Here is a 27,087-nt window from a genome sequence, read left to right as displayed (position 1 = left end):
TGTATCTTTGCTTTCACTTTGAGAAGGCAACATGGCAATTGGTGAAATACAAGGGGTGGCGTGGCGTGCTATCGACCGTGGCGTGGCGTGTTATCCACCTGGTGCACGCAATTCGGAGGCGAAGGGAACAGCCTCGTCCATCAACCTTCAGACAGCTCGCCAAGGTTTAGGAGCAACGGAAAAGTGAAGTAATTTTCTCTGGACCAACTTGAGTTATATGAAAAAAATGTTGTTACAGTTATTCTGGTTTTAGAAACCAAGATATCCATATATTATAATGGCTTAACAGATTATCTATTCCTCTATCAAGAGTGGATGGCCATGATAGATGGGTGTGGACGCCGGATCCGCATAGCCCAGGTAGTACTAGAACCACCTATTGGTCCCTCCTGCAAGGGCTTCCTGGGAGGCATGTGTGATGGGCCAACCGGAAACAGGCGTGGAAACTACCTATAGGCCCTGGAGTGCAATAGTTTGTATGGAAAATGCTTTGGAGGCGTCTCCCTAAATTTTATTCGCGTCGTACGCCGGACAAGCTTGGTCCTGTTTGCAGATTAGATCTAGAGGATATTAATCCATCGTTATCCGAGTGTAGGCATGCTCGCGTTGTTCAGGATAGTGTTTGTTGCCTTAAATAAGATCATCATGGTGATCTAAAATTATCGATGATTCAAATTCTATGATAATCTGACTACCAATGATCTAAAATCACAATATTTGATAGAATAAGATATTTTAATTTTAATTTAAAATTATCATTGAATCATAATATAACAATAATATGATTAATAATATATTATAATATAATATATATCATAAATATAATATATCAGGTATAATATAATATCAGATATATAATATTAACATAATATATTAATGATATATTGATATATTTATTTTTTATTATACGGAGAGATATTTTTATCCTTATATTTTAGTTTAAGATATCTACAACTAATATTATATTTCCGACCTCAAGGATGGATATTCCATCATTGGATTGGAAGGTGATTTGAGATCCTTACTATATAAAATCACTATAATACAACTGAATACGGTAATATCATTATCTCCATCAATATTACCTTCGATTTTGGATAGATTATCCCATACCAAATACGTCCTAGAGGATATCAGATAGACCGTGGGAGAATGAGTAAACTTTTAGTTCAGAATTGGCTGAGCTTACTCCTACCAATCAACAATCAAGTATGGTTTTCTTTTTCTTTTCTTTTCTTTTCCTTTCCTGCTGCTGTATGGGGTATTTTCAAGATCAGAAGAGCTTGGGTCTTGCACCACAAGATGGAGTCTGCTAATGTCGTTACCGCTAAAGTTAGGGCGTTCGGATTATATGCATGTGATGGTTCGAGAGGCAAATCTCCTATGCACCGGTTTATTGCTTGGTTCCCACACATTTCGATTGGTTTGAAGTCAAAACAGATGGTTCTTTTGCTTCTAACCGTGATAACGCAGATGCGGGTTTTCGTCCTCAAAAACCGTGATGCCAACGATTCCAGGATCCTAAGCAACCCATTCTACTCTCCTCCCCGAGGCGTGGGCTGCCCAAGATGCCCATTTGCTACGCTAAGTGCGATTTTCCCATTACTCTGTTAATATTTTGTACAAGGGAGAGGGAAATACCCTGGACAATTCGCAGTGCAACATATCTAGCTGATTGGCTCACGAGCTTTACAAGTATTAACAGCCAAAATCATGGCTCAGATGATATAAATATTGAGAACATGGTGCAGTTTGCCCAGCACCATAACTAGTAGTTATGGTAACCTCTTCAAAATCAAAATAGATAAATAAATAATTTTACCCCATGACCAACACGAATTCAGGGCAAGAAACAAGAACCCACGTAACATAATTGAACCGGGAGAAAGCTTGCTGTCAACCAGCAACAAGCACTGTTGAGAAAGATGGAATTCTAGATATTCTACGAAAAATAACTCTTGAATCCATGTGCAATGATCAACATTTGCATAGATAACTATTTAAACACCAGCAAGATCTTCACAGGGTAGATGATGTCTGAGACATGGCATAACCCCACCATCAAGCAGGATCATTGCAACCTATATGCAGCTGCTGCTCCGTTTCTAAAAACTCAAGCCTCATTAGAAGGACTAAAGCAATATCCAATGTTTCCTTTGGGGTGGAGGGTGGGGCAACATCAATGAACAGCAGAAAGGGGGAAAAAAACCTAAAACCTAAAGCTCTTAATCAAAATAGAAAAATAACGCTGGTAGTCTTCATGTACCATGGCAGATCTTCCTGTATCAAGGCAGATCTTCATGTATCGCGGTGGATCTTCGTTATCATGGCAGATTGCTCATTCAGCCCATTCATCTTTATCACCAGAGAAATAGCCTGCAAAGCAATAAGGCAAAAATATGTCAGACGCATCAAGGTGGAACTGGAAGAGAGCATTCTCATGCATGCAAACACAGAAAAAGCATGCATGCAAGCAGTGATCAACACGATCCCCCAGAGAGAGAGAGAGAGAGAGACCTCTATATCATCTATTGTCACATTAATCATCAAGGTAATAATAAGATCCAGCAGCTTTCTGCTCCCTATCTTTTGTAGAATCCAACTTATTTATCCGAGGTCTGTAGTTAGTTGGATCTCGCCTAAAAGTAATATCAAGGTGCTGTTTCCATAATAAACAGAACATGCAAGCTCATGGTTAATAAGATCAAAAATATATTAAGAAGTTACAAAACAAACATGGAACAAGCATGAATATGAATCAAATTTTCCCAGAAAAAGACAATAATATCTGTTGCATGTTTAGTATACAATAACAGCAACATTAAAACAGAATAAACCAAGGGACATAAATTGAACGCATACAGCAGACAGGAAGTTGGCATAGAATCCAACTTTGCAGCTTTCACCAAAAAGCAGGTATCCCTATTTCCCTTTCTTACTAGTAGCAAGTTTATGGGGTGAAGATTATTCAGGTTTCTCCTAACCAAGTTAATGAACAGAAAGGTATGAAATAGCCAAATTGGATTATATTCACATATAATGTTTCTATAAACAGTAGATTTGCAATCGTAATTTAAAACACATTTTAGGAACGCTACTACACTACAGTAGCTCTTCCTAACAATGGCTGAAGAATAGCTGGCAGGACTCTAAATTTCAGGACTCCATCATGTCAAACACATGGCATCTAGGCACTTTAGAAGAACTGGGACACCAGGATGCTTGATTCTTGACAAGGCACAATTTGGCACTTCAAGAGATCTCTCCACATCAGTGACCAGCATTACTAGAAAAAATAATGTCACATCAGAGATGTATGCCTGGCGTTGCTACCCTATACCAGACATTCCTGCATGACATTTTTATATAAGCAGACATGTTACCCAAGCTTTTCAATGGTGTCACGTTGGATCTTCTGAACACCTCAACAATTGACACATGTCACATGTCCAAGCAACATTGTATGGAAAATAGCTCTGTTATCATACCAGAATTAAAAATCTTTGCAATCTAAGAGGTAGCCCACCATTTCAATGCATTTCCACAAAAAATCAATATTGTCTTGTCGGGCATTTCAGCAAGATGCCAATCATCAAAAGCTTTACAAAAAAAATTTAAGCTTAATTATCAGAATGACATACAACCTGCAGCGTGATGTTTATCAGGTAGCCACGCATTGAGCATCAGATAGATGCAGGTCCACATGCATTCGCCCACTGAAGCATGATTCTTTGAGCATACATAATGTTGACCAGGCAGGAAAAATATTCTTATCAGGATCTTTTAGTGATTCTGTTTTGGTTGGGCTGCTTAGCTTAGGATCCCCTGTTTTACATCCCCATGCCGTCACATGGGAGGGACGGGGGCACAAAACAAAAAGGAAAGAGAGGGATGGAGTTTTTCTTGCTTTTGGCATAGCAGGCCTCCCAGTGGGAGGTCCACATGATGGGACATGTCTCAGAACTGAAAGCAGTCCCCTGAATTTTCTGTCCTATTCTTCTACATCTAAACTCTTCCCTAGAATCCTCTCCAAATGCAGGGGATCTTTGATGATTACCCCAGCTTAGATAAATAAGCTCAAATAATCAAAAGGAAGGTTGCCTTTCTTGCAGCTGATCTGGTCTTCAAGGTTAATTGCAGGCCTCTGTCTAGCAATTAACCAGAAATTGAAAACTAAATTATGGAAGATAGAAGTCAAAACAAGAACCAATTGATAAGGAAAATTAGGACCATAAAGGTGACACATAGTAAATGGGTTTAGGTTTAGATATCACCAAATTCAGAATAACTATGATAAATAGATAAAAGAACAGAATATACTACATAAATGATGATAATATATTGAGTAGCACTTACAGATAAGAAGCGGTTCATGCCAGATACTAATGACTGAGGTGCATTGGCAGTACAGTCCACAGAGGCTTGCCCCTCATACACAATAACTTTGTCAGCCAAGTAGGTAGCCATGATGAAATCATGCTCAACAACGAAAGCAGTTTTCTTTGCATGGAGGATAAACCTTTTTATCACCTTTGAGGCAACAATACGCTGCTCTGAATCGAGATAAGCACTTGGTTCATCTATCAGATATATGTCTGCAGGCTGCAGAACTAACCCCAATCAAGACAAAGCAAGAGAATTAAAAATGAAACCATAAATACCAAGAAACACATTCTTTTTTATTAAAAAAATAAAAATAAAAAATAAAAAGATGCATTCCTAGCATCTAAACAATTTCTTATAACCCCATAGTATGTACATTATGAAACTACAATCATATCATAAACAATATCAATTCAATGCAAGATTCATCCATTGTGCATTGGACAAATTAGACTATAAGAGGAGGTTTAATAACACACCAATCTCGTGTTTTTAATTTCAAATCTGAGGTCTCATGTTAATGAAGGAAAACATATTGTATGATGTAAACTGGTGCCAATCTAATACATAAAGACATGGAGCAGAATAATGACACCAAATTATCTGTCACCTGAATAAGATAATGATTTGTATGCAGCATACCATCATTGGCAGCCATATCCTAATCATTGCCTTGCATTATGAAAACATCTAAACATCCAAGAGAAAAGAGATTCCACTATGGCTACTCTTCTCACATGATAAGGTACAGAGCAAGGTTTGCCATACCGTGCCGAACCGGCCGGTACACCCCATCTCGTACCAGACCGGCAGGGAACCGGTACGATTCGGCCGCGGTAAAATCGGTACACCGGCGATACCGAAGAAAAAAGAACGGAAAGTGAGAAAGAGAGAGAGAGGAGGGGAGGAAGGTGGGAGCCGCCGGAGGCCGGCGGTGGCTGACTGCAGCCGTCGGAGGGCTTCCGAGCCCCGTATCGCCCGATAGGACTTTCAAGAGAGCAAAAAAGAGAGAGAACGCTTGGAGGGGGGGCGGGGAACCTACCGGACGAACGGTGCCTCCGTTGCGAGGCTCCCGATAGCCGGCGAGCTGACACCGACGGCCTGAGGGCGGTCGAGCGGGCGGAGCCTTCTTTTTCGAAACAGACGACGTCTGTTTCGATGTTTTCTTTTTTTTGTTTTAAACTTATGAAGTCGGCAACTGGATTGCCGACTTAAGAATTTTTTTAAAAAAAAAATAAAAATCGTGAAGCCGGCAAATCGTTTGCCGACTTCACTTAAAACCATATTTTTTAAAAAAAAATTGCGAAACAGGGGCGATGCTCCTGTTTCACGCCTGCGGCGCCGCGCGCGTGGACTGCGCCCTTCGACGGCCACGGCGGCCAGTTGGAGGCCGTCCGACGGCCCCGCCGGCTCCTTCCCCTCCCTCTTTTTTTTTCCTTCCTCTTTCTCTCTTTTTTTCTTCCGATTCAGATCGTCGGTTTGGTATGGTATGAAACCATACCGAACCATACCGCCGGCCGGCCGAAACGGCCGACGGTACCGGTTCAGCATACCTTGGTACAGAGATTTCAATTGATTAGCTTATAGACAACTATGTACAGAAAAAGGAAGCATCACACATTCACACTCGAGGTTCACCACAATAAGGCATACTGCCCTGCTTCGGACATAGCGTATCAAGGTGGTACAGAACCGAAAGTTGCTATGAGGGGTGTAGAGTTGCTATGAACGGTGTATCGAGTCTTGGTACACCAAACCGACCCCCATACCGGACATAGCGACACTGTACCAGCATGGTACTGGTATATGTCTAGTACCTAGATGGCGAGCCTTGATCAACTCCTTATCTTTGAACAGTGCTCAAGGATAGAATGGATCAAGTTAAGAAGGTATAAGCGCATCTGGAATAAAAAATAACCTCCTAGCTTATGTGCTCTCCATCAGTGCGATGATAGACTAGTTTCTAGAATGTCCTTCATAAATGATTCAATTGGAAGATGTTCAGGTCATGGGACGGTGCACAGGCCTCCGGACCAGTCAGGACAGTATGACATACTGGTCCGGATGATGATAGAAAGACACTGGAGCCATCAGATCCCGGCTTGCCGATCATCTTGTGATATCAATAAAGATGATAATGGAAGTTCTAGTAAAGGGTCTAGAGGTCAAGGTGGACAGTCCGGAGGTGATGGTGGTCATTCTCACTTCTCAGGAGCTCGGTCCATTCACTAATGAGACGGTTCATATATGCTATGCAAGATTGGACCACGACACCTGAACAAAATCTAGATATGACAAGGAGATGTTATTCTATAGAAGGAGAGGATCCAAGAGTGATGCATCTCATGGCACTACAGGACCAGGGTTATGAAAATAGGCATATAGAAAAACTAGAGAGTGAATTGTGAGAAGCTATGTTCAAGGGTAGGAAGATTATATGCACAACTGGCTGTGTTAGATTTGTGTCCTAGAAGCTAATTATTGGCGGACACATTTTATAATTTCAGAACCTAATCTTGTACTTATAATATTTTTATTATCAATAAGGAGTTTTTCATTCCAATCATATTTATGTGTCCATGATTTGTTCTACAAATTAACAAAGATGATTTTTATATATTCTTAAAGTGTTGAGAATTTAAGATATGCATTAATTAGTGATTAATTTCTAAATGCTCCCGATCAATGGATCATCACGGAGAACAATGATCAATCCATTCGAAATCGGTGCACGCTTCACCTCCCTTGTGGGCAGATGAATCTCAGATCTGCAGTGTAAAAACACTGGGATGAGAGTACGGATGGTTGTTAGAGAACAACTTGCACTGAGTGTGACCAACACGAGAAACCACTTAGATGTCTACTCACTCATCAGTGGTCTTCTCGATGCTGCAGTGGTGTGAGTGGTCCTTTGACCTGCGGTATCATCGGCTATTCGTAGCAAGGCTATTGAGTTTGACCGCACATTCCCTTGATCTCTAACCATTCCGATCCTTGCTGTGTATGTTGGCTACAGTAGGTTCAGATTTGCTGTTTGGAGTAGGATGCACCTATATGGAATCTATCGATCTTGGTAGAAAATAAAAAATCCTATACGATTCGCGAGACTGAGTTCAAAAAATCTTTGGCCAAAGCAAGTGTGAATACTGAAAAAAAAATTCACGGAATTCACAAATGAACTCGAATCGAGCCAATCTTGCATATGACTGACAATGGAGTCTGACAAGTTCTCTATAACCTCCGTCTAATCGGAACTCATTATAGAAGGACTAAATCATACAATAACCGCACTTAAAGATTCACACTTTCATTCTACTGGGTTGCTACAACATACTGCTAGGTATCACTGATGGATTGTGGGACTCATCGGACATCGTCTTGATGATCGATGACCCTCGAAGAATAAAGTTGAAACTATTCCAACTCATCGAAAAGAGTTTCGATGATATTGTGATGGAGATCACAATATATCTCACTATCAGATAGAATGGAACCTATAGGATCACACATTAAGAGATTTAATCTTGAATTTGCCAATTGGACTTATGAAGTTCTAATTGGATTATGATTTATTAAAATCCTATTTGATTTAAGAGAACCATACTAGTACATGGTTAAACCTAATTTTTCTCAAAACTTCGATTGGATCAAATCCATTGCATTGAACCTAACCTAAATCCATTAGGATTTAGCTGGGCGCCTAATTGTGAGCCCAAAAAGATTGGATTAAGTCAATGAGTTGGCTAAATTATCTCCTTATTATCTCTTCATTTATTTCCTAATATTGTGTGTGGAATTAAGGAAAAGAAGAGATAGCGCCATGCATCTCTTTTGAAAATTTCATGGGACGCCAACCTTGGATTGGCGTGAGAAAAAGAGAGGGGCCCATCCTCTCTCTTGCATTGGCATGGAAGGGGTGAGAGAGAGGGGCTACGCCCCCTCTCTTGTGCATGAAAAAAAACCCTAAGGGGCGCCAAGTGTTGGCGCCCCATCTACCTGCCCTCTATTATAAGGGGCGCCCACTCAGTCTGCCTTATCTGACTAGGGTGCCCCATATGCTTGCCAAAAGAGGTTGATACCCTACCAATTAAGTCTGATTTTAATGAAAAATAATTGGATTAAAAAGGTAAAAATCTTTATGAGATAAGGACTAGCCTTTTTAAGTTAATTGGTTCTTGATTTGGATCCAGAAAGGATCTATATAAAGAGACAATCTCTTAGGGTTTTAATAAAATAGAATTTTGAGAAATCGAAACTCTCCTCCCTCTCTTCTCCATGCCACACCCTCTCTCCCTCTTCTGTTCCCACGCCCAAAGGTTGGGTATCCATATTCCACACGCCAAGAAGAAGAAGAGTCTCTTCTACAGCAAGTAATAAGGAGAAGGAGGCTGCAGTTCAAGGGTTGAAGTTGCAGTCGAGATCATTTGCTGAACAAGATTCAAAGAGGCATAGATCTTTCTTAGAAAAGAAGGATCTACCACGAGAAAAAGGATTGAAGGTTGATCCTGGTGGATACCTGTAGAGAGCGGACACGTGTGCAGCTCAAAGACCTTCGAATCTGAAATCATCGGTAGCGGTGAATTTTTACCCACGCAAAGATATTGAGATTTGATCTCATACTTATTTTAATTTTCATATTATATGCATGTCTTCATTCCTAAGCTTAGGTAGGATTAGATGAGATCTAATGCATGTGGGGTTAAAGGGTTTAACCCGATTTGTTTTTCGCTGCTCTTGAAAAGATTTTTAAAATATATGCATGCATCCTACCCGATTTTCTAACAGTGGTATCAGAACCACAATCTTTTAAAAACATATATAACTGATTTTTGTCTTAGATCTGAAAGTTTTGTTGATTTAAAATTGATCTTGTGCTACTATAAAGTTATCCTGGTATAGGATTTACCCCTTATATTGAAAAAATTGTCCTAGCACAAGATGGATCAGTTTTGAAAACTGTTTTTGAAATAATTAAATCAATCTTTTAAATCTAAAAATTGACGCATGTGATGTCTTATTTCATGTTTAGATCTAAAATTAGAATGATTAAAAATTCACATCAAACTGGTATAAAATTGTCCTGGTATAGGATTTATCCCCTATACTGAAAAGATTGTCCTAGTTTGATGTGAATCGATTTCTTAAAAAATATTTTCAAAAATATTTTAATCATTGTTTTAAATCTGATTACACATGTATTTGATATATGTAATTTTAATTTTAGATCTGAAATTTAATATATATGTGATACATGTTTTGGTTTAGATCTGAAACTATATATATGTGATATATGACATTAGGTTTAGATCTGAAACAGTTTCAAGATCATAAGCCACTAATGCATACAATGAAACATAATCTAAAAAAAAATTATTTTTGAATCTGAAATTATGTTATTGCATGTGGGTATGGGTTGAACAAATTAGATCTAGTGATCAAACTACAATTAGGATCAAATTGATTAGATCAGGCTAGAACTCGTCGATTTTGAGCAGTTGATTGAACCTAATCAATAGTTTATTAGGATTAGGTCAAAGGGGCTCAAAGTCGAGTTTAGTTATAGTTGGTCATATCGATTCACATTTTGACGTGAATTGATTGACTCAAGACTAAATTTGGCTCAATGGGTCGGATCCGTTTTAATAGGTTAACTTGATCGATTCTAATCAACCAATTTGATGTCTAAAACAAGTATTTAGATGGTGGTTATTTAATTAATTCCGTTGTCTGATCTGGCCAATTTGATTGGTGTCTAAAGAAAGCAACGAGAGGACCCCCACTCACCTTAACTTACCTGACCATCTTGGGAGATTCAGTTTCATGCTAGGTTACTTGTTGAATCGAGTTCACCCATGCCGATTAGGATGATTAGACATGATGATGTGCTGATCTGAATTTGATCAGTTAGATATTATATCTACTGATTTAGAAGAGACCTAAACCTAAATCTCCTCACTAAATATCAAGTCTAGAGGTCTTCCATCGTTGTAGAGATGCGGATGCCTTTCTGGCATTGATCGTTCTCGACTAGTTACAGTGGTTCGATTGCATCAGGAAGGTACAACCACTCTATTGATATTTGATGTCCCGAGGTAGAGATGGGGTTGGACCCAATAACTGTTAGGTGAGAATCCCAATGACGGCTTTGCGCCTGCTGGTGAACGATGGATCTGACTTAACTAAGAAATATGATAATAACTGTTGGGTGAGGCCACAAGATTTAAAGATCAAGTCCACTGCATCTTGCTTAGTGAAGCAATGGATAAAGTGTGATCCACTCAATCTGTGCTCATCAATAACTGTTAGGTGAGGTGTATATAGATTAATGGGACCGCAGTATCCACTTAAAACCGATCGCGTATAGGTTTCCATTTTTTCACCCGAAGAGTAGAAGATTTGAGAAAATAGTGGGAGCGTTTGTTTGTTTTTAAAATTTCTAAAACAAATATTTTTATAAGTACAAACATCTAACTAGAAACTGTTCTCTCTGCAATAACCATGTCAAGTTCCAACCCCTTAGTCCATATCATCGATACCAATAGGTTGACCGGTACAAACTATAAACACTGACTCCGAAATTTGAGAATCGTTTTCAGTTTCGAGAAACTTACCCATGTCCTTGATCAAGATGCGCCTGTGTTACCAGCTCGTTCATCTCCTGATCAACAAGCCACACTTGAGAAGTGGATGGATAAGGATAACAAGGCAAAGTGTTATATTTTAACATCCATGTCCAATGATCTTTAGCGACAGCATGAAAATATGAGGACTGTCAAAGAGATGCTGACTCACCTGCAACAGTTATACGGTGAGCAGAGTTGTACGGTGAGCAGCTCGCTTTGAGGCCTCCCAAAGACTATTCAGAGCAAAAATATGTGATGGACAGTCTGTCAATGATCATTGTTTGACAATGATCAAGAACATCGAGAAGCTTCAGAAGCTCGACATCAACATGGACAAGAAACTGCAAGTGGATCTGATCTTCCAGTCTCTTCCTGATTCGTATGGGTAATAATTCGTCATGAACTACCATATGAATAAAATTAATAGCACTTTGCCCAAGTTACTGAACATGCTAGTAACAGCAGAGGATACCTTGAAGAGTTCAAGTGGTACAGTTCTAGCTGTGGAGTGGGTTTCCTTCAAAAAAAATCTTCTTTCAAGAAGAAGAAATCTATGAAGAAGCAAAAGAATGAGGCCAAGCCCAAGAAGCAGGTTCCGAAGAAAGCTGACAACAAGGAAAAGTGTTTCCATTGCAACATCGAAGGCCACTGGAGAAAAAACTATCCGGCCTATCTGGCAACTGTCAAGAACAGGAAGAAGGACGGACCTTCTGAAGGTACATCTGATATTTTCATTATTAAAACTAATCTAATGATTTTCTCTTCTTCTAGTTAGATTCTTAATTCTGGTTCAAATGCTCATTAATGCACTTCTATGTAGGATCTTAAAGAAGTGAGAGGGCTGAGAGAAGGCGAGATCACTTTCCAGATCGGCAATGAAGCAAGAGTTGCTGCTGTGACTATCGGGACCTATTCTCTGCGATTATCGTTAGGAGTTAATTTAATTCTTAAAGACTGCTATTATGTACTTGTAGTCAGTAGAAATTTGATTTTCATATCTGTGCTGGCACGGGATATTTATAATTTTCATTTCAATAAAGACATGTGTTCGATTTATTTCAAAAATAAAGTTGTTGCACGTGCTTTCTTGAATGACGGTATTTATCATTTGCATATAGATGCGAGTGTAAATATTAACGAGCAAATTGTGAATACCATAGGGTCTAAGAGATTTAGAGATAGGATTAGCCAAAAGTATCTGTGGCACCTTAGACTAGGCCATATTGGAGATGACAGACTCAACAAACTGAAGAAAGATGATCTTCTCGGATCATTGATTTTCGAGTCTTATCCGGTTTGTGAATCATGTCTTCAAGAAAAAATGATCAAACTGTCCTTTGTGGGACAAGAAAAAAGGACCACTGAGATATTAGCCCTGGTACACACTGACGTGTGTGATCCATTCGATGTACAAGCCAGGAGTGGCTATATGTCTACTTCATAACTTTTACTGATAATTATTCATGGTATGGATTTGTGTATTTGATGCACCGTAAGTTTGAAGCCTTTGAAAAGTTCATAGAGTTCAGACATGAAGTAGAAAAACAGATTGAAAAATCCATAAAGATTCTTCGATCAGATCGAGGAGGAGAATACCTTAGTGGAGAATTTCGGACCTATCTCCAGGATAATGGCATAGTCTCACGGTGGACACCTCCAGAAACACCTCAACTCAACAGGATATCCAAAAAGAAAAATCGAATCCTATTAGATATGGTTCGGTCCATGATGAGCTTCACAGACCTTCCTATTTTTCTGTGGAGACGTATTACTTTATGCGATTCATCTTTTGAATAAGATTTTTTCTAAATCCGTTTCCACCATACCATACAAGTTATGGCATGGTAAGAAACCAACTCTTGGGTACCTCAAGATTTGGAGATATCCGACCCATGTCAAGCGACAACAGGCGGACAAGTTCGAGGCTAGGTCCTTTAGGACTCGCTTCATAGGGTATCCTAAGAAAACTATGGGATACTACTATCTTTCTGAGGATCACAATGTGATTGTGAGCCATTATACCGTCTTCTTGAAAAAAGAATTTATCCAAGATGGAGACGGTGAGAGGAAGATTGAGCTCGAAAAAAACTCTCTGAAGAGCATTGAGTCCAAGAACCTGAATCCAGTAATGAGCCAGTAGATGTAATACCTCCTCTACCTCGCAGATCAAGTAGGATCTCCCATCCTCCTGAAAGATACTTAGGTATTCTTACAGAGGATTTAGAGGAAGCGTTTCTTGTGGGAGATAGGGACATTAAGAATGATCCCAAAACCTACGATGAGATAATATTAGATATAGACTTCGAGAAATGGATGAAAGCGATGAAGTCAGAAATTGACTCCATGCATTCCAACCAGATTTGGTCCTTAGTAGATCCATCTGAAGGTATTGTAACTATTAGGTGTAAACGGATTTATAAAAGAAAAATTAGATCATATGGTAAGATAAAGACCTATAAGGCAAGGCTAATTGCGAAAGGTTATAGTCAACGCGAAGGCATTGACTATTATGAAACTTTTTCATCTGTGGCTATGCTGAAATCCATCCATACTCTACTTGTGATAGCAGTTTTTTATGATTATAAAATTTAACAAATGGATATGAAAACTGCCTTCCTAAATGGATATCTTGAGAAAAATATCTATATGGAGCAGCCTTTGAGTTTCACATCCAATGATAGTGATAGTGATCACAAGGTCTGCAAGCTGCAAAAATCCATATATGGACTCAAACAAATATCTCAGAGTTGGAACACTCACTTTAATGATGTAATCAAAATATTTGATTTCATCAAAAAATGAGGAGCCGTGTCTATACAAAAAGATCAGTGGGAGCGCTGTCACATTCCTTATATTGTACGTAAATGACATCCTCCTAATCCTCCTATTGGGAATGATATTCCCATACTGACATCGATCATGGCTGTCAAAAGAGTGCCATGAAAGATATAGGAGAAGCTTCTTATATTCTTGATATAAAGGTCTATTGGGATAGAGCTAAGAGAATGATTGGACTCTCACAGCGAATGTACATAGAGGAGGTGCTGAAGAAGTTCGACATGAAAAAATCCAAGAGAAATCTTTTGCCCCTTAGACATGGCATTCATCTCTCCAAGAAGATGTGTCCTGACACACCTGAGGAAATCCAATTCATAAGCAAGATCCCTTATCCTTCGGTGATAGGGAGTCTCATGTACGTCATGTTATGTACACGACCTAATATAGCCTTTACCGTGAGTGTCACGAAGAGATATCAGGCAAATTCAGATGAAGAACATTGGATTGCTATTAAAAACATCCTTAAATACTTGAGAAGAACTAAAGATTTGTTGTTGGTCTTTGATGGAGGATTGAAGCTGAAAATTGAGGGATATACCGATTCAGACTTCATGACTAATGTCGATGATAGAAAGTCTACATCGGGGTGTATCTTCTTATGTAATGGTGGTGCGATTAGCTGAAAAAATTTCAGCAGCCAATCATTACAGATTCGATCATGGAAGCCGAGTACATCGCCGTTTTTGAAACTGCTAAGGAAGCTTTTTGGTTTAAGAAGTTCGTTGCGGAGCTGGATGTAATGCCATCAGATGCCATTGCACTACACTACGACAACGGCGCCATAGCCCTGGCTAAAGAGCCCAGATCTCACTAAAAGTCCAAGCATATAGAGCGGCGGTTTTACATCATATGCAAATACCTCGAGAAGAAGTTCGTCGAGATGCAGAGAGTCGACTCCACACTAAACGTGACGAACCCACTAATCAAGCCTCTCAACCGGCAGAAGACCGAAGCTCACCTTGAGAAGATGGGTCTTAAGTATATGGCCAATTGACTTTGGATCAAGTGAGAGTTTGTTAGATTTGTGTCCTGGAAGCTAATTGTTGGCTGACATATTTTATAATTCCAGAGTTTAATCTTGTACTTGTAATATTTTTATTATCAATAAAGAATTTTACATTCCAATCATATTTATGTATCCATGATTTGTCCTATAAATTAACAAAGAAAATTTTTGTATATTCTTAAAGTGTTGAAAATTTGAGACACATTAATTAGTGGTTAATTTCTAAATGCTCCCAATCAATAGATCGTCACGAAAGACAGTGATCAATACATTCGAGATCGATACACAGTTCACCTTCTTTATGGGCAGATGAGTCTCAAATCTACAGTGTAGGGACACTGGAGTGAGGGTGCGAGTGGTTGTCAGAGAACAACTTGCACTGAACGTGATCAACACGAGAAATCATTTGAATGTCTACTCACTCGTCAGTGATCTTCTCGATGCTGCAGTGATGTAAGTAATCCTTTGACCTACAGTATCATCGGCTATTCGCAGTGAAGCTACTGAGTTTGACTGCACGTTCCTTTGATCCCTAGCCATTCGAATCTTTGCTGTGTATGTTGGCTACAATAGGTTCAGGTTCGCTATTTGGAGTAGGATTTATCTAAATAGAATCTATCGATCTTGATAGAAAAGAAGAAGTCCCATGCGATTCGCGAGACTGAGTTCAGAAAGTCTTTGATCAAAGCAAATGTGAATACTGAAAAAGAATTTTCACAGGATTCATAAATGAACTCAAGTCGAACTAATCTTGCATATGACTGACGACGGAGTCTGACGAGTTCTCCATGATCTCCGTCTAGTCGGGACTCACAATAGAAGGACTGAATCATACGATAACTGCACCTAGAGGTTCACACTTTCATTCTACTTGATTGCCACTACATACTGCTAGGTATCACTGATAGATTGTGGGACTCATCGGACATCATCTTGATAATCGATGACCCTCGAAGGATAGAGTTGGAACTGTTCCAATCCATCAAAAAGAGTTTCGATGATATTGTGATGGAGATCACAATATATCTCACTACCAGATAGAATGAAACCTATGGATCACATATTAAGGGATTTAATTTTGAATTTGCCAATTGGGCTTATGAAGTTCTAATTGGGTTAGGATTTATTGAAATCCTATTTGGTTTAAGAAAATCATGCTAACACATGGTTAAACCTAATTTTTCTCAAGACTTCGATTGGATCAAGTTCATTGTATTGAGCCTAACCTAAATCCATTAGGGTTTAGCTGGGCACCTAATCGTAAGCCCAAGAGGATTGGATTAAGTCAATGAGTTGGCTAAATTATCTCCTCATTTATTTTCTGATATTGTGTGTGGAATTAAGAGAAAGAAGAGATGGTGCCATGCATCTTTTTTGAAAATTCTATAGGACGCCAACCTTGAATTGGCGTGAGGAAGAGAGAGGGGCCCACCCTCTCTCTTCAATTGGCGTGGAAGGAGAGAGAGAGGGGGGCATCAAGTGTTGGCATCCCATCTACCTGCCCTCTATTATAAGGGGCGTCCACTCAGTCTGTTTTATCTGACTAGGACGCCCCATATGCTTGCCAAAAGAGATTGATACCTTACCAATTAAGTCTGATTTTAATGAAAAATAATCAAATTAAAAAGGTAGAAATCCTTATGAGATAAGGACTAGATTTTTTAACTTAATTGGTTCTTGATTTGGATCAAGAAAAGATCTATATAAAAAGATAGTCTCTTAGGATTTTAAAAGAATAGAATTTTAAGAAATCAAAACTCTCCTCCCTCTCTTCTCCACGCCACACCCTCTCTCCCTCTTCTCTTCCCACACCCAAAGGTTGGGTATCCATATTCCACATGCCAAGAAAAAGAAGAGTCTCTTCTACAGCAAAGAACAAGGAGAAGGAGGCTGCAGTTCAAGGATTGAAGTTGCAGTCGAGATTATTTGCTGACCAAAGTTCAAAGAAGCATAGACCTTTCTTGAAGAAGAATGATCGATCACGAGAAGAAAGATTCAAGGTTGATCCCGATGGATATCTGTAGAGGCCGGACACATGTGTGGCTCAAAAACCTTCGAATCTGAGATCATCGGTAGCAGTGAATTTCTATCCGTGCAAAGATATTAAGATTTGATCTCATATTTATTTTAATTTTCAGATTATATGTATATTTTTATTCCTGGGCTTGGATAGGATTAGATGAGATCCAATGCACGTGGGGTTAAAGAATTTAACCCGATTCGTTTTCCGCTACTCTTAAAAAGATTTTTGAAATCTATGCATGCATCCTACCCAATTTTCTAACACTATGTTCAAGGATAGGAAGATTATATGCACAACTGACACATTAGAAACCAAGTTAATGGCAAAAATTTGACAAGAGATAAGTTTACTAGAGATGTTACATCAAATGGAGGAAGTGAAGGTTAGTGATAGATCTACCAATGTTTCGGATAGCTGTAGTGCACAAAAAATCGCATCTTAGGTCAGAGGCACATCTCCTACCACATCAAATAGAGTGGATAATGTGCTCCATAGATACGATCCTTATGCATTCTCCCACTCATCTTATCCATGGTGATCAGAAATGCAAATTACCCCACCTATAGATTGGGGTACAGACAAAAGTCAGAGTATGATGCTATCTCCTACTACATCTATGACATCCGTATGCACATGCAACCACAATATCAGGAGCTACAGCCAGATCACTACCAGACACATATGACCAGTAGGGATGGGCACTACGAACAAGACCCGGATGTTGACGAGGACCATAGACACTACTAGGAATTAAATTTATAAAGTTATTATACATTATCCTTTTACAATACCATACTTTATTTACCATGTTTAATTATAAATGTTCCTATTTTATTGATCCATGTTGACTCAATCAATTGCTATCAATACTCCAGTACCACAAATCTACTGAAAATGCAACTAAACACTAAAAACAAAAAAGAAAAAAAACCAAATAGCATAACAAGCCTTCGAAATAAAAAGAAAGCATCCCAGTACAGTACAAGGACGGACCACTACGCTACCTGTCCGAACCAAACCAATACCAGCTTTTAAAGCCTTGACTTCAACATCTATGGCCACGTTTGAAAATGCAAGAGTTCCAATACAATATTTGATCTATATGCAATAATGATCAAAGGTATTTTTATGAACGTTTATAATACAATATTTGCATTATGTGCGTTATTTCGAGCAACTAGGCACATAGGAGAATGATTTAGATCCATACGCACGTAAATGTTTTCCGAATATTGCAACGTTAGCTACTACTTTAGATAAGTCTTAATTGGAGAAACACAGTATACTTGGAATTTGAAACTAGATTTGTAGCAGATCTATAGTAATCAAAGGATTTCTGCCTTTCTTCATAATTTAAAGGGCTTTTCTGGAGCGTAAGCAAATGCTTGGACAGCTGCACCAGCTGCCCTAGTTGATATCAAACACTGCATAAAATAATTTATGACCAAGTGAGATGCAGAAGTTCCTAATTTATTTGAAAGTAAATTAGGGTCCTGTAAGGAACACGATATAATATAGTTAAATAGGTTTTCTTGCAAAATAGTGTCCCGTATGAAGAAAAATGAATAGTTGTTCGATGGGAATAATTAATCCATCGTGATTTCAAAAACTAATTTGTAAACATAAGTTCTTTAATTTTCTTTTAAAAAATAAAATGCTCATTTACATAACAAGAAAACATTTTATAAGGTCACTATCATTTTATAGTGTACTTGCTATATTTTATTCTCGTTTCCGAATAAAATCAAATATCTAATATCTAATGCAGGAAACAAATTTATGGAAAAACTATTACCAGCATTTTAGAAATCAAAGAAAGAAAAATATCAATAGTAAGTGCATAAGTTGCTAAAATAATCATACAAACCTTCCCAAGACAGAGACACAATGCCACCCTTTGCAGCTCTCCACCAGAAAGATTTACAACTTCTTGGTCCATTAATTGCTCAATTTGCAGAGGCTTCATGACATCCGTTGTGAACTGAGGATGCATGTATGAATCCCGAATTTTTTGATGCAGCAAGTGTCTTACAGTAGATTGAAATTTTGGACTGATCTTTTGAGGCTTGTATGAAACATTGAATTCAGGTATTTCAACATCTGTATCTTCCACCACATCAGGCCTTAATAATCCAGCCTGTAGAAGTCCCAACAAAGTCAAAAAGGGAAACCAGCAAAGCGAAGTTAATGGTCAACTATGATACAATATCAGTATACTTTATTTTTCCTTGAAGAAACTTTTATTATATCATCCCCCTATGAGCCCATCCATTACAGAAGAAGATGAGCAACCAATAGCATACACCAAGATCTGTATATGAAGAGGAAGAGAAAAAGGTATTGTCTAGAGTGATAATGCAACGAGATGGTACAGAAGGATTATGCCAAGACGTTGGAGTGATGACTATGCACATTAAAACTTTTTCACACACAAACTTTTGGGCACTTGACCAAATCATTTAGCTGTCTCACTTGTTATCCAAGTGTTAATCATCAGTAGAGCATGATTAAATAACTAAAATCTCAATTTCACATTTGATTGCAGGTGACCAATTTTAAAGCATGTGCAAACTCCTCATAACGTTTACTATTATATAAAGAGAACTCCTTGACAGGCGAACCCAGAGACTACAGGTGAAATTTCTATCTATGGGACCCACTTTGTAAATACAGGCGGCTACTGCACCTCTCTATCTCTTTCTCTCTCTAAGCATCATCCCCAAAAATCCCATCTTCCTTCCCCTTTTCACAGTGGGCATGTGCACAGCACATGCAAAATTCTAGTATGTTTGAATTATAATCCTGCCTCATTTAATTTAGCTTGAATTTGATTAGGCCAGCATGTCACAATCCATTGTAATAAGAAAATTCATATTCCTAACTAACCTCTCTCTCACCATCCAATTTGATGTGAAGTGCAGACAGCTAACATCTCTCATGTGAGCAATATCAATAGTCCATCCAAGCCTGCTCTCATGTGATGTCATAACCAGAAAACAGCAACCTCAAATCGCAGATCTTGCTTCACAAGTGAGGTCATAAAACTCAATTGGGTGAAAACATCTGGTTCAAGTGCAATTTGCAATATGTAACGGAACATCTACTAAATGACATCTAGTAAACGACAGCTATAGTCTGCACAACTTCATCAGATGCCATTGACAAGTGTGAAGTGAGGTGTCTAACATAAATCAAGCATATTTATTTCTAATCCTCTTAGGGTTTCCCTTTCACCTGCAATAGCGTGTTCCCTTCAGTTCTCAAATACACTCATCCAACCTCAGGTTTTCACCAATTACCAACATAATTAAGCTAACTTGCATTATCAGGTCAAAAATGAGTTGAAGATTACAACAATGGACAAGCAGGTCAGAAGATAAGACAATGTAGCATACCAGCATCCGAATAAATGTTGTCTTCCCTGTTCCATTTTCACCCAGCATGACAATGATCTGAGAATCAGTAAATTCACCCTCGATCACAGATAACTTGAAGTTACCCTGGGTTTTACTCATGGTAGGGTATTTGTATCGTTGGTATGTCTGGATCTCCTCAGCACTCTCTTGAGGAGTCTCAGCAACCTGGAAAGGGCAAGAACATCAAACCATAATACTAGAGTATCATTGTATCACAAAAATTGATTACAATATGAAATTGTTACCTTAAATATGAGCGATTCATCTCGAAATCGGAGATTTTCTGTTGGAACAAAACCAGCCAAGAAAATGTTGATTCCTTCTCGGACAGAAAAAGGTAGAGTAACAACTCCATAAGCTCCCGGCTTCCCGTACAAGCAACAAATGAAATCTGATAAGTAATCTAGGACACTGAGGTCGTGCTCCACAACAATCACATAGCTGAGAAAGGGAAACTAAGTAAGTTATAGAATCTTAAATCACAATGAAACCATTAAAAAAAGAAGGTTATTATAAAATGGAAATTGCCTGTACCTGTTAGGTCTGAGCAAGGACCGAACAACCTGTGCAGCTTTAAGCCTCTGTTTCACATCAAGATAACTTGATGGCTCATCAAACATATAAATTTCTGCATTTTGTATAGCAACCACAGCAATTGCAAATCGCTGCAACTCTCCACCAGATAAATCACCCACATTACGATCAATAACCTGATTCAACTCGAGATCAATGCATAGTTTAGCCTTCATATCTCTCTCATCTTTCTGGTCAAGCACCTGGCCGACATTCCCTTGAACAGCTTTGGGAATATGATCAACATACTGGGGCTTAATAATTGCCTGTTATATGCTAGAAAGTAATTAGTGAAAAGAAAAAGCTGCAAGGAAAATAGTTCCATCGAAGAAAATAGAAGAAACCAAAATCAATCATGATAATTCAAGCAGTATTAATTATAATGACAGCTAGGCCTGCAGATTGACATACTAAAATGATGGCAGACTAGTAGGTGTGCATGGTTAAGTGCTTGCAGTAGCAAAGCTACTTAAACAACTTACAGCGTAAGCAGTTATTAAAGCAAGTGTTCTGAATAACATAGGTAATTAAAACCCAAAGCTAGCCATATCTCCATTTGTACTTAAGAGCTGAAAATTTTATGTTACAATGACTAAAACATTCAATCTAAGGCAGACCTTAGCATCATAGCACAAAGACTATTGATCACTTAAAGCAGTTGGCTCCATTTGATGTTCCAAATCATTATATATCACCTACACCAGCATTCTCTTCAAGCTATTCATAATATGGATATTTTAACGGATAACTTCATGCCAAAAGTCTAGACAATAATCCATCAACATTATAACCATCTTCTTTTCGACATCCATCATGTGCCACAATATCCTAACAGAATTACCCAAAATAAAATCAAAGTTCCTAAGCATATACTGAGAAGCATGTGCTCTTTTACTATAAAATGACAACCGCTGTGCCACTCAAAAGGCATCAGCTGCATTTCATTAAATTTCCACCAATCAACATTCAAATATTTATTGGAATGTCCAGAAAGGTTCAGACTGCATCAAGTAGAAACCTAAACATCCCAAAGGTATAAGATGCTATAGACTAAGGGTGCAGTAGACCAGTTCCCAATTGCAAATGATATAAAATTTGAGCTTACAACACCATACAATTATTTTAACATCATATATAGGAGAGGCAATATGACTTTTTTCCAAAAAAAAAGAATAATTTTTGTATGTAAATGTTAAAATTAATGCTTTGCCATAAAGTCAATCTCCAAATACAATGTGATAGAACTATGTAAGCAAGCATTACAGCCTCATTTAGAATGTGCAAGAAATCACGACTCAATTGAAATGAAAAGGATATATCTGCCAGTCCAATTAAAGTTACATAGGAAAGGCTTAGTCATTTGATAATTTACATCATTACATGATTGTCATCAGAAATGCACTGTAGCTCAAAGATCAAGCATGCACATCGAATCAATGGTTTATGATTAATATAACCCTAAAATTAACCAATGACAATAGTAATGTATTATTTTATAACATGCGATATGGCCAATGAAAACCTAACAGGAAAATTGGTTCAGACCCACAGTTCATAACAATCAACTACGTTTGAGAATGTATGGACCTTTAGATTGTCCTCCAGAATGCGTGTAAAGTAATTCTGGAGCTCAGATCCCCGGAAATATGTCAAAATTTCCTGCCAGTCAGGAGGATTCTTCAAAGAAAGGAAAAATAGAGTTAAGTGCATAAATAAATCCAGAAATGTATATAGGCAAATAAGTCAACTAGGCATTACATTATATCGACCCAAGTTGGGTTTCAACTTCCCAGCCAACACCTTAAGGGCAGTCGACTTCCCAATGCCATTTGTTCCAACCAGGCCCAACACTTGCCCAGGTCTTGGAACAGGTAACCTGCAGTTAGAGTTATCAATGTCTTTCATCGAATCTTAAAAACTATAAGAAAAGGATAAACATTACATTTTCTACTAACCTATGCAACTTGAAGGTATTTGGTCCATAGCGATGGGTTGTATCTTTGTCTAAATCCTTTGGTAAGTTGATAATCTGAATTGCCTCAAAAGGACATTTCTGCATCACAAGGCAATATAACAACAAAGTTCAGTAGACATACTAAACAAAAAGTCGGATGTCGAGCAGAGAACACATTATAGACCTTGACGCAGATACCACATCCGATGCATAACTCCTCAGAAATGAAAGCAATTTTTGATGCAGGAGTGACTTCTATACAAAGTTTTCCTGCCATAATAGAAGCAACATCAGTCTTACAGAGCAGCAAAAAAAAAGAGCCGGGGGGGGGGTGTTCTACTATCCAATAGTAATCACATATAATGATAATAATAATATAATGATAATAATAATATAATGATAATAATAACAACAACAACAACAACACCAACAACACCTACCCTTCTTTCAAATTGGAGAAAAAATGATGATACATAATACATCTAGTATTAAAAATAGAGAAAGAACCCCCTCCTACTAGAGAGAAGGAGATCTACCATCAAAATCACGCTACAACCTGCAAACGTCCATACAAATAAACTAAGAAAGAAATTCATTGTATGACGGTTAAACCATCAAGATTAGTCAAAAATCATCATTTTGCAAGGTTAAAACTAATGATGGCTTCCGCACTGGAGCTTCTGGTAGACTTCACTAACCAAAGTTCAGCATAGATCATAGAATGTTTAGAGATTTTTGAGTAAAAGACAACAGTAACCTCACCTTTTTCCTTCTTTTCCTAAGTTAACCTTATAATTTAGAATATCATTTTTTGCATGCTCTGGTACAACATTGTAATTGCATCCACCTTACTTTACTACTAAGTACCAAGGTTCGCCATCTCGACCAAATCCCGTGCCATGTTGGTACAATATCGGTACACCCAATACGGGAGTTAATTCCATATACCAAGTCCCAATATCGAGTTTCAATTCAGTACGCATAAGATATGCTTGGTATAGGGTGGTACGCATCGATACCATGAACCTTGCCGCCAACTTTACTTGGCATTTTTAAGGCAAGTTACTATAAAGATGGGCGGAGTGAAACACTGTCTCATATAATTTGTCGTTTAGATCAGCTTCACTCCAAAAAGTAGAACCTTAGGTCATACAATCTTACTAACCAAGGTTTACAACCTCAATACGAGATATCATATCAATATGTTACCAATTCGATACGATACAATTTGGTATGCACCTTGTATCGAGACAACTCCAACCTTTTTTGTAATTCACTTAAATCTCATTACTTCCCAATCGGCTCTCTTGCTCCCCATATATATCCTTTTCCATCTACATGGCCTCCTGCCATTGCCTCTTCCCCCTATCCCCCTCCCAAACAAAAAAAAAAAAAAAGGTGCTATACCCCACTCAAGGCTATCATCCTGGCCAATATACTTCTTTGTATCGATATCAGGCACTCAATGATATGGTCTAACTAATGTGTCAACCTTGTTATCTTGCATGTCGCATGTAGATAAATCTCAATATAATATCTGCTCATTTTCTAACCTATCCATTACAATCTTAAGTTAACTTTTTTAGTACTAAATATTCAAAGTAACAGCTTCAAAAGTTCAAATAGTCACTAACGCTGAGATTGGCCAAGACTAAAATATCTCAGGACCTATAGTACCTACCAAAATCCCAAGGATCTCGTTCTCTTTCCATTTTTACTAGCTTTTAGTATCAGCTGAGAAAAACCAAGATGCTGATATCTCATATACACCTATATTACATGAACCAAATTTGCATGTCACATGTGGGTGCACATTTAAGCATCGGACCCTTTTGATATAAAAAGTTCTTCTTATAAAAACATGTGCTACTGTTATACCAACGTCTGTATTTAAGTGCCAAGTAAGGGTGTTTTCGGTTAAACTAAGGGGTCCAAAAAACAAAAGCATCAACCACCACCAAGATTTCTGGCATTTCCACTATTGAAACCTTGCCTTCAGTTCCTCTTCTCACCAACCACATCCTACGCTAACTATAAATCCACCCAACTCTTCTTCCATGATGCCTCCCCATCCTCCTCTGTCTCACCTTCCTTAGCTCCCCATCCTCCCCTCTCTTCTAATTCCTATGTTCAAATTAATATAGACTCGATCTCAAAACAAACCAAATTAGGATTCCATATGGAAGCTGCAGTTAATTTCGAGTTCATCTGCATTTAGAATCTATCATTTCTTAATAGATTTCGGTTTAGAACTTCCAGAAACCTGACTCATTTATTCTACTTTTACCATTTTCATAACAACTATTTAGGCATACTCATGCATTTTTCTCCTTTTAGTTGCCTGTATTCTGTCCTTTGTTAGATAAGTTTTACCCCTCCAATGAGTAAAAGAAGCAATAGTTTGAAACTCACAAGTGAAAAGTGTCTGTGCACTAGAGAGCTACACAATCATGCAGCTTAACAGAACAACAGCAATTTTTTTTTTTTTTAACTAATGGTACACAGGAAACCTGTGTACCTTTAAAATACCTCATCAGCTATGAATTCCATTTTGCATATTTTGTGCTGGTGTCTCCAGCTTCAAGTGAAAATTTTCATTCAAACCTTAAAACCTGTAGTCAGAAAAGGTGTTTCCTCCAATATTCACACCATTACCTTTGGCAATGTTCACCAATAACAAAGACTAAAGAACAAAATTTAAAATGAAGATTCAAATATGGGCACATAATGCATACTCATGGGTAATCTTGGTGCAATAATTAATCAACCGTATTTTTGTTAGGATTTTCTTTCTTTTCCCAGCATCCAAACAAACCCAATTTTAAGTTTGCTAAGTCTGGATCAACCTGCATAGAGAACTTCAATAATTGGCTCTAGTGAGGAGCTGTGGAAGCCCAAGACGGAGTCAGCAGAGAACCGGAATTCTATCTGCTCCTGTTTACACATAATTTTTCAACATATCTCCCTTCAGCCAATACAATATTCTTAAACCCGAAATTATGTCATGAAAAGTGCCAGATGCTTTTACTCCTCACAAGAACCAACTAGCTCTTTGTATAATAACAGCTCTATATCAACTTGCAACTTGTAACTTTCTAAATTCAACTCTAGCAGCTCCAGGAAGAGAAAAGGAGCAACAAAAGTCCCTGCCCAACACGGATCGGTATTGTGACCCAAATTCAGAAGTACGAAGGTCATGACAGGTGTTCAAGAAAACAATTTGCCATCGAAACCCTTCTGCTGAAGCAAAATATACAGCACAGTGTCTCCAATTCCTCCAACAGCACCCATAAAAGAATAATTTTTTTTCAGCTCAATAAACCAGTATGATCTTTATCAAACAAAGATTAAAATCACAGATTCATTGAGATGGACGAAAAGCCACTTGGGTAGAGATCAGGAAACAAGATAACCGCCGTCAGAAGCTCAAATTCCTTCAACTAACTTTAATATTTCCAATTCAAGAAAGTATAATTACAAGAGATTAACGAGAATTGATTACCCACGATAATTCCAGACACAAAAAAAAAAACAAATAAAACCTCACTAGAATCAAAAGCAGCTAAACATCAACGGTCCCGAACAATATTTCACTAGAAAAACGCCAAATTTGATATCAAAAACGCTTTCTTTTCACGAAAAAATAATTCATTAAACCTGTTTTCACGACAGGGCAGCTCTTCTTGCACTCCTGGCGGCACTTCTTTGGCTTGCAGCGATCGGAGCTGACGATGGCGATACGAGTCAATCGATCCGCCATCGCTCACCCTCCGTAGAAGAGCAGATCGCAAACGCGCCGATCCAAAACGAAACCCTGTTCACAGAAGAAGCAGAAAGGAAGCTCCGGCGTCAAGGAAATCCACGACAAACGAACCCTAAGTTGAGAGACAAAGGACAAGGAAAAAGAGAGGCGCGTGGATACCTCCCGCTGCTGGTGCTCGCCGATATAGTAACCCTAGGACCTCTCTAGTCGGAAAAGCATAAAAGCGGGGTTTCCTAGTCCCTACGTGAGTCGGACTACGTCGGCATGCCACGTGGCGGGAACTAGGCTGGACTAACAAGCTATTGGACCTGCGAGAAATATTTGGTTGGACCATCCACTGCTGATCTGGCGGACCAGTCCAACCATAATGCGACACAGTTGAAAAGGTCCCAGCTTAATTTTTAAGTTTTCTTAATCTCCACATTTAACAGTATTGCTTCCTACCTGGACTCTTCCACCAACTCAACAGTAAACTTGATCAATCAATAATTTCTCGCCCTGTGACCTT

General features: G+C 38.4%; 1 protein-coding gene across 2 annotated transcripts; it reads right to left on the bottom strand.

Moving 5' to 3' along the window:
• Positions 1-1,940: 1,940 nt before the first annotated feature.
• Positions 1,941-26,868, bottom strand: LOC105048329 (ABC transporter E family member 2). 2 transcript variants are annotated; one of them, XM_010927619.4, is made up of 13 exons: positions 26,739-26,868; positions 26,474-26,630; positions 23,001-23,086; positions 22,818-22,915; positions 22,621-22,738; positions 22,450-22,539; positions 20,824-21,128; positions 20,535-20,730; positions 20,269-20,454; positions 18,741-19,010; positions 4,357-4,602; positions 2,518-2,659; positions 1,941-2,376 (listed from the first exon to the last, which is right to left on the bottom strand). In XM_010927619.4, the coding sequence occupies exons 2-12, from the start codon at positions 26,574-26,576 to the stop codon at positions 2,540-2,542; spliced, it is 1,818 nt and encodes a 605-aa protein (XP_010925921.1). In that variant the 5' UTR covers positions 26,577-26,630; positions 26,739-26,868; the 3' UTR covers positions 1,941-2,376; positions 2,518-2,539. The 2 variants fall into 2 exon arrangements, with proteins under 2 accessions (XP_010925921.1, XP_010925923.1); XM_010927621.4 differs by lacking the exon at positions 26,739-26,868 and having other exon boundaries at positions 22,450-22,521; positions 26,474-26,726.
• Positions 26,869-27,087: the final 219 nt, after the last annotated feature.

Source organism: Elaeis guineensis, chromosome 7 (genome assembly GCF_000442705.2).
Source record: "Elaeis guineensis isolate ETL-2024a chromosome 7, EG11, whole genome shotgun sequence".
Taxonomy (NCBI): Eukaryota; Viridiplantae; Streptophyta; class Magnoliopsida; order Arecales; family Arecaceae; genus Elaeis; species Elaeis guineensis.
This window is presented reverse-complemented; position numbering and strand designations above follow the sequence as displayed.

Coding starts and splice junctions, on each gene's coding strand:
- LOC105048329 (XM_010927619.4), bottom strand. CDS start 26,576: ATGGCGGATCGATTGACTCGTATCGCCATCGTCAGCTCCGATCGCTGC. Junction 22,916..23,000: donor GATGTGGTATCTGCGTCAAG/GTCTATAATGTG, acceptor CTTGTGATGCAG/AAATGTCCTTTTGAGGCAAT. Junction 21,129..22,449: donor TTCTGGAGGACAATCTAAAG/GTCCATACATTC, acceptor AGCATATAACAG/GCAATTATTAAGCCCCAGTA.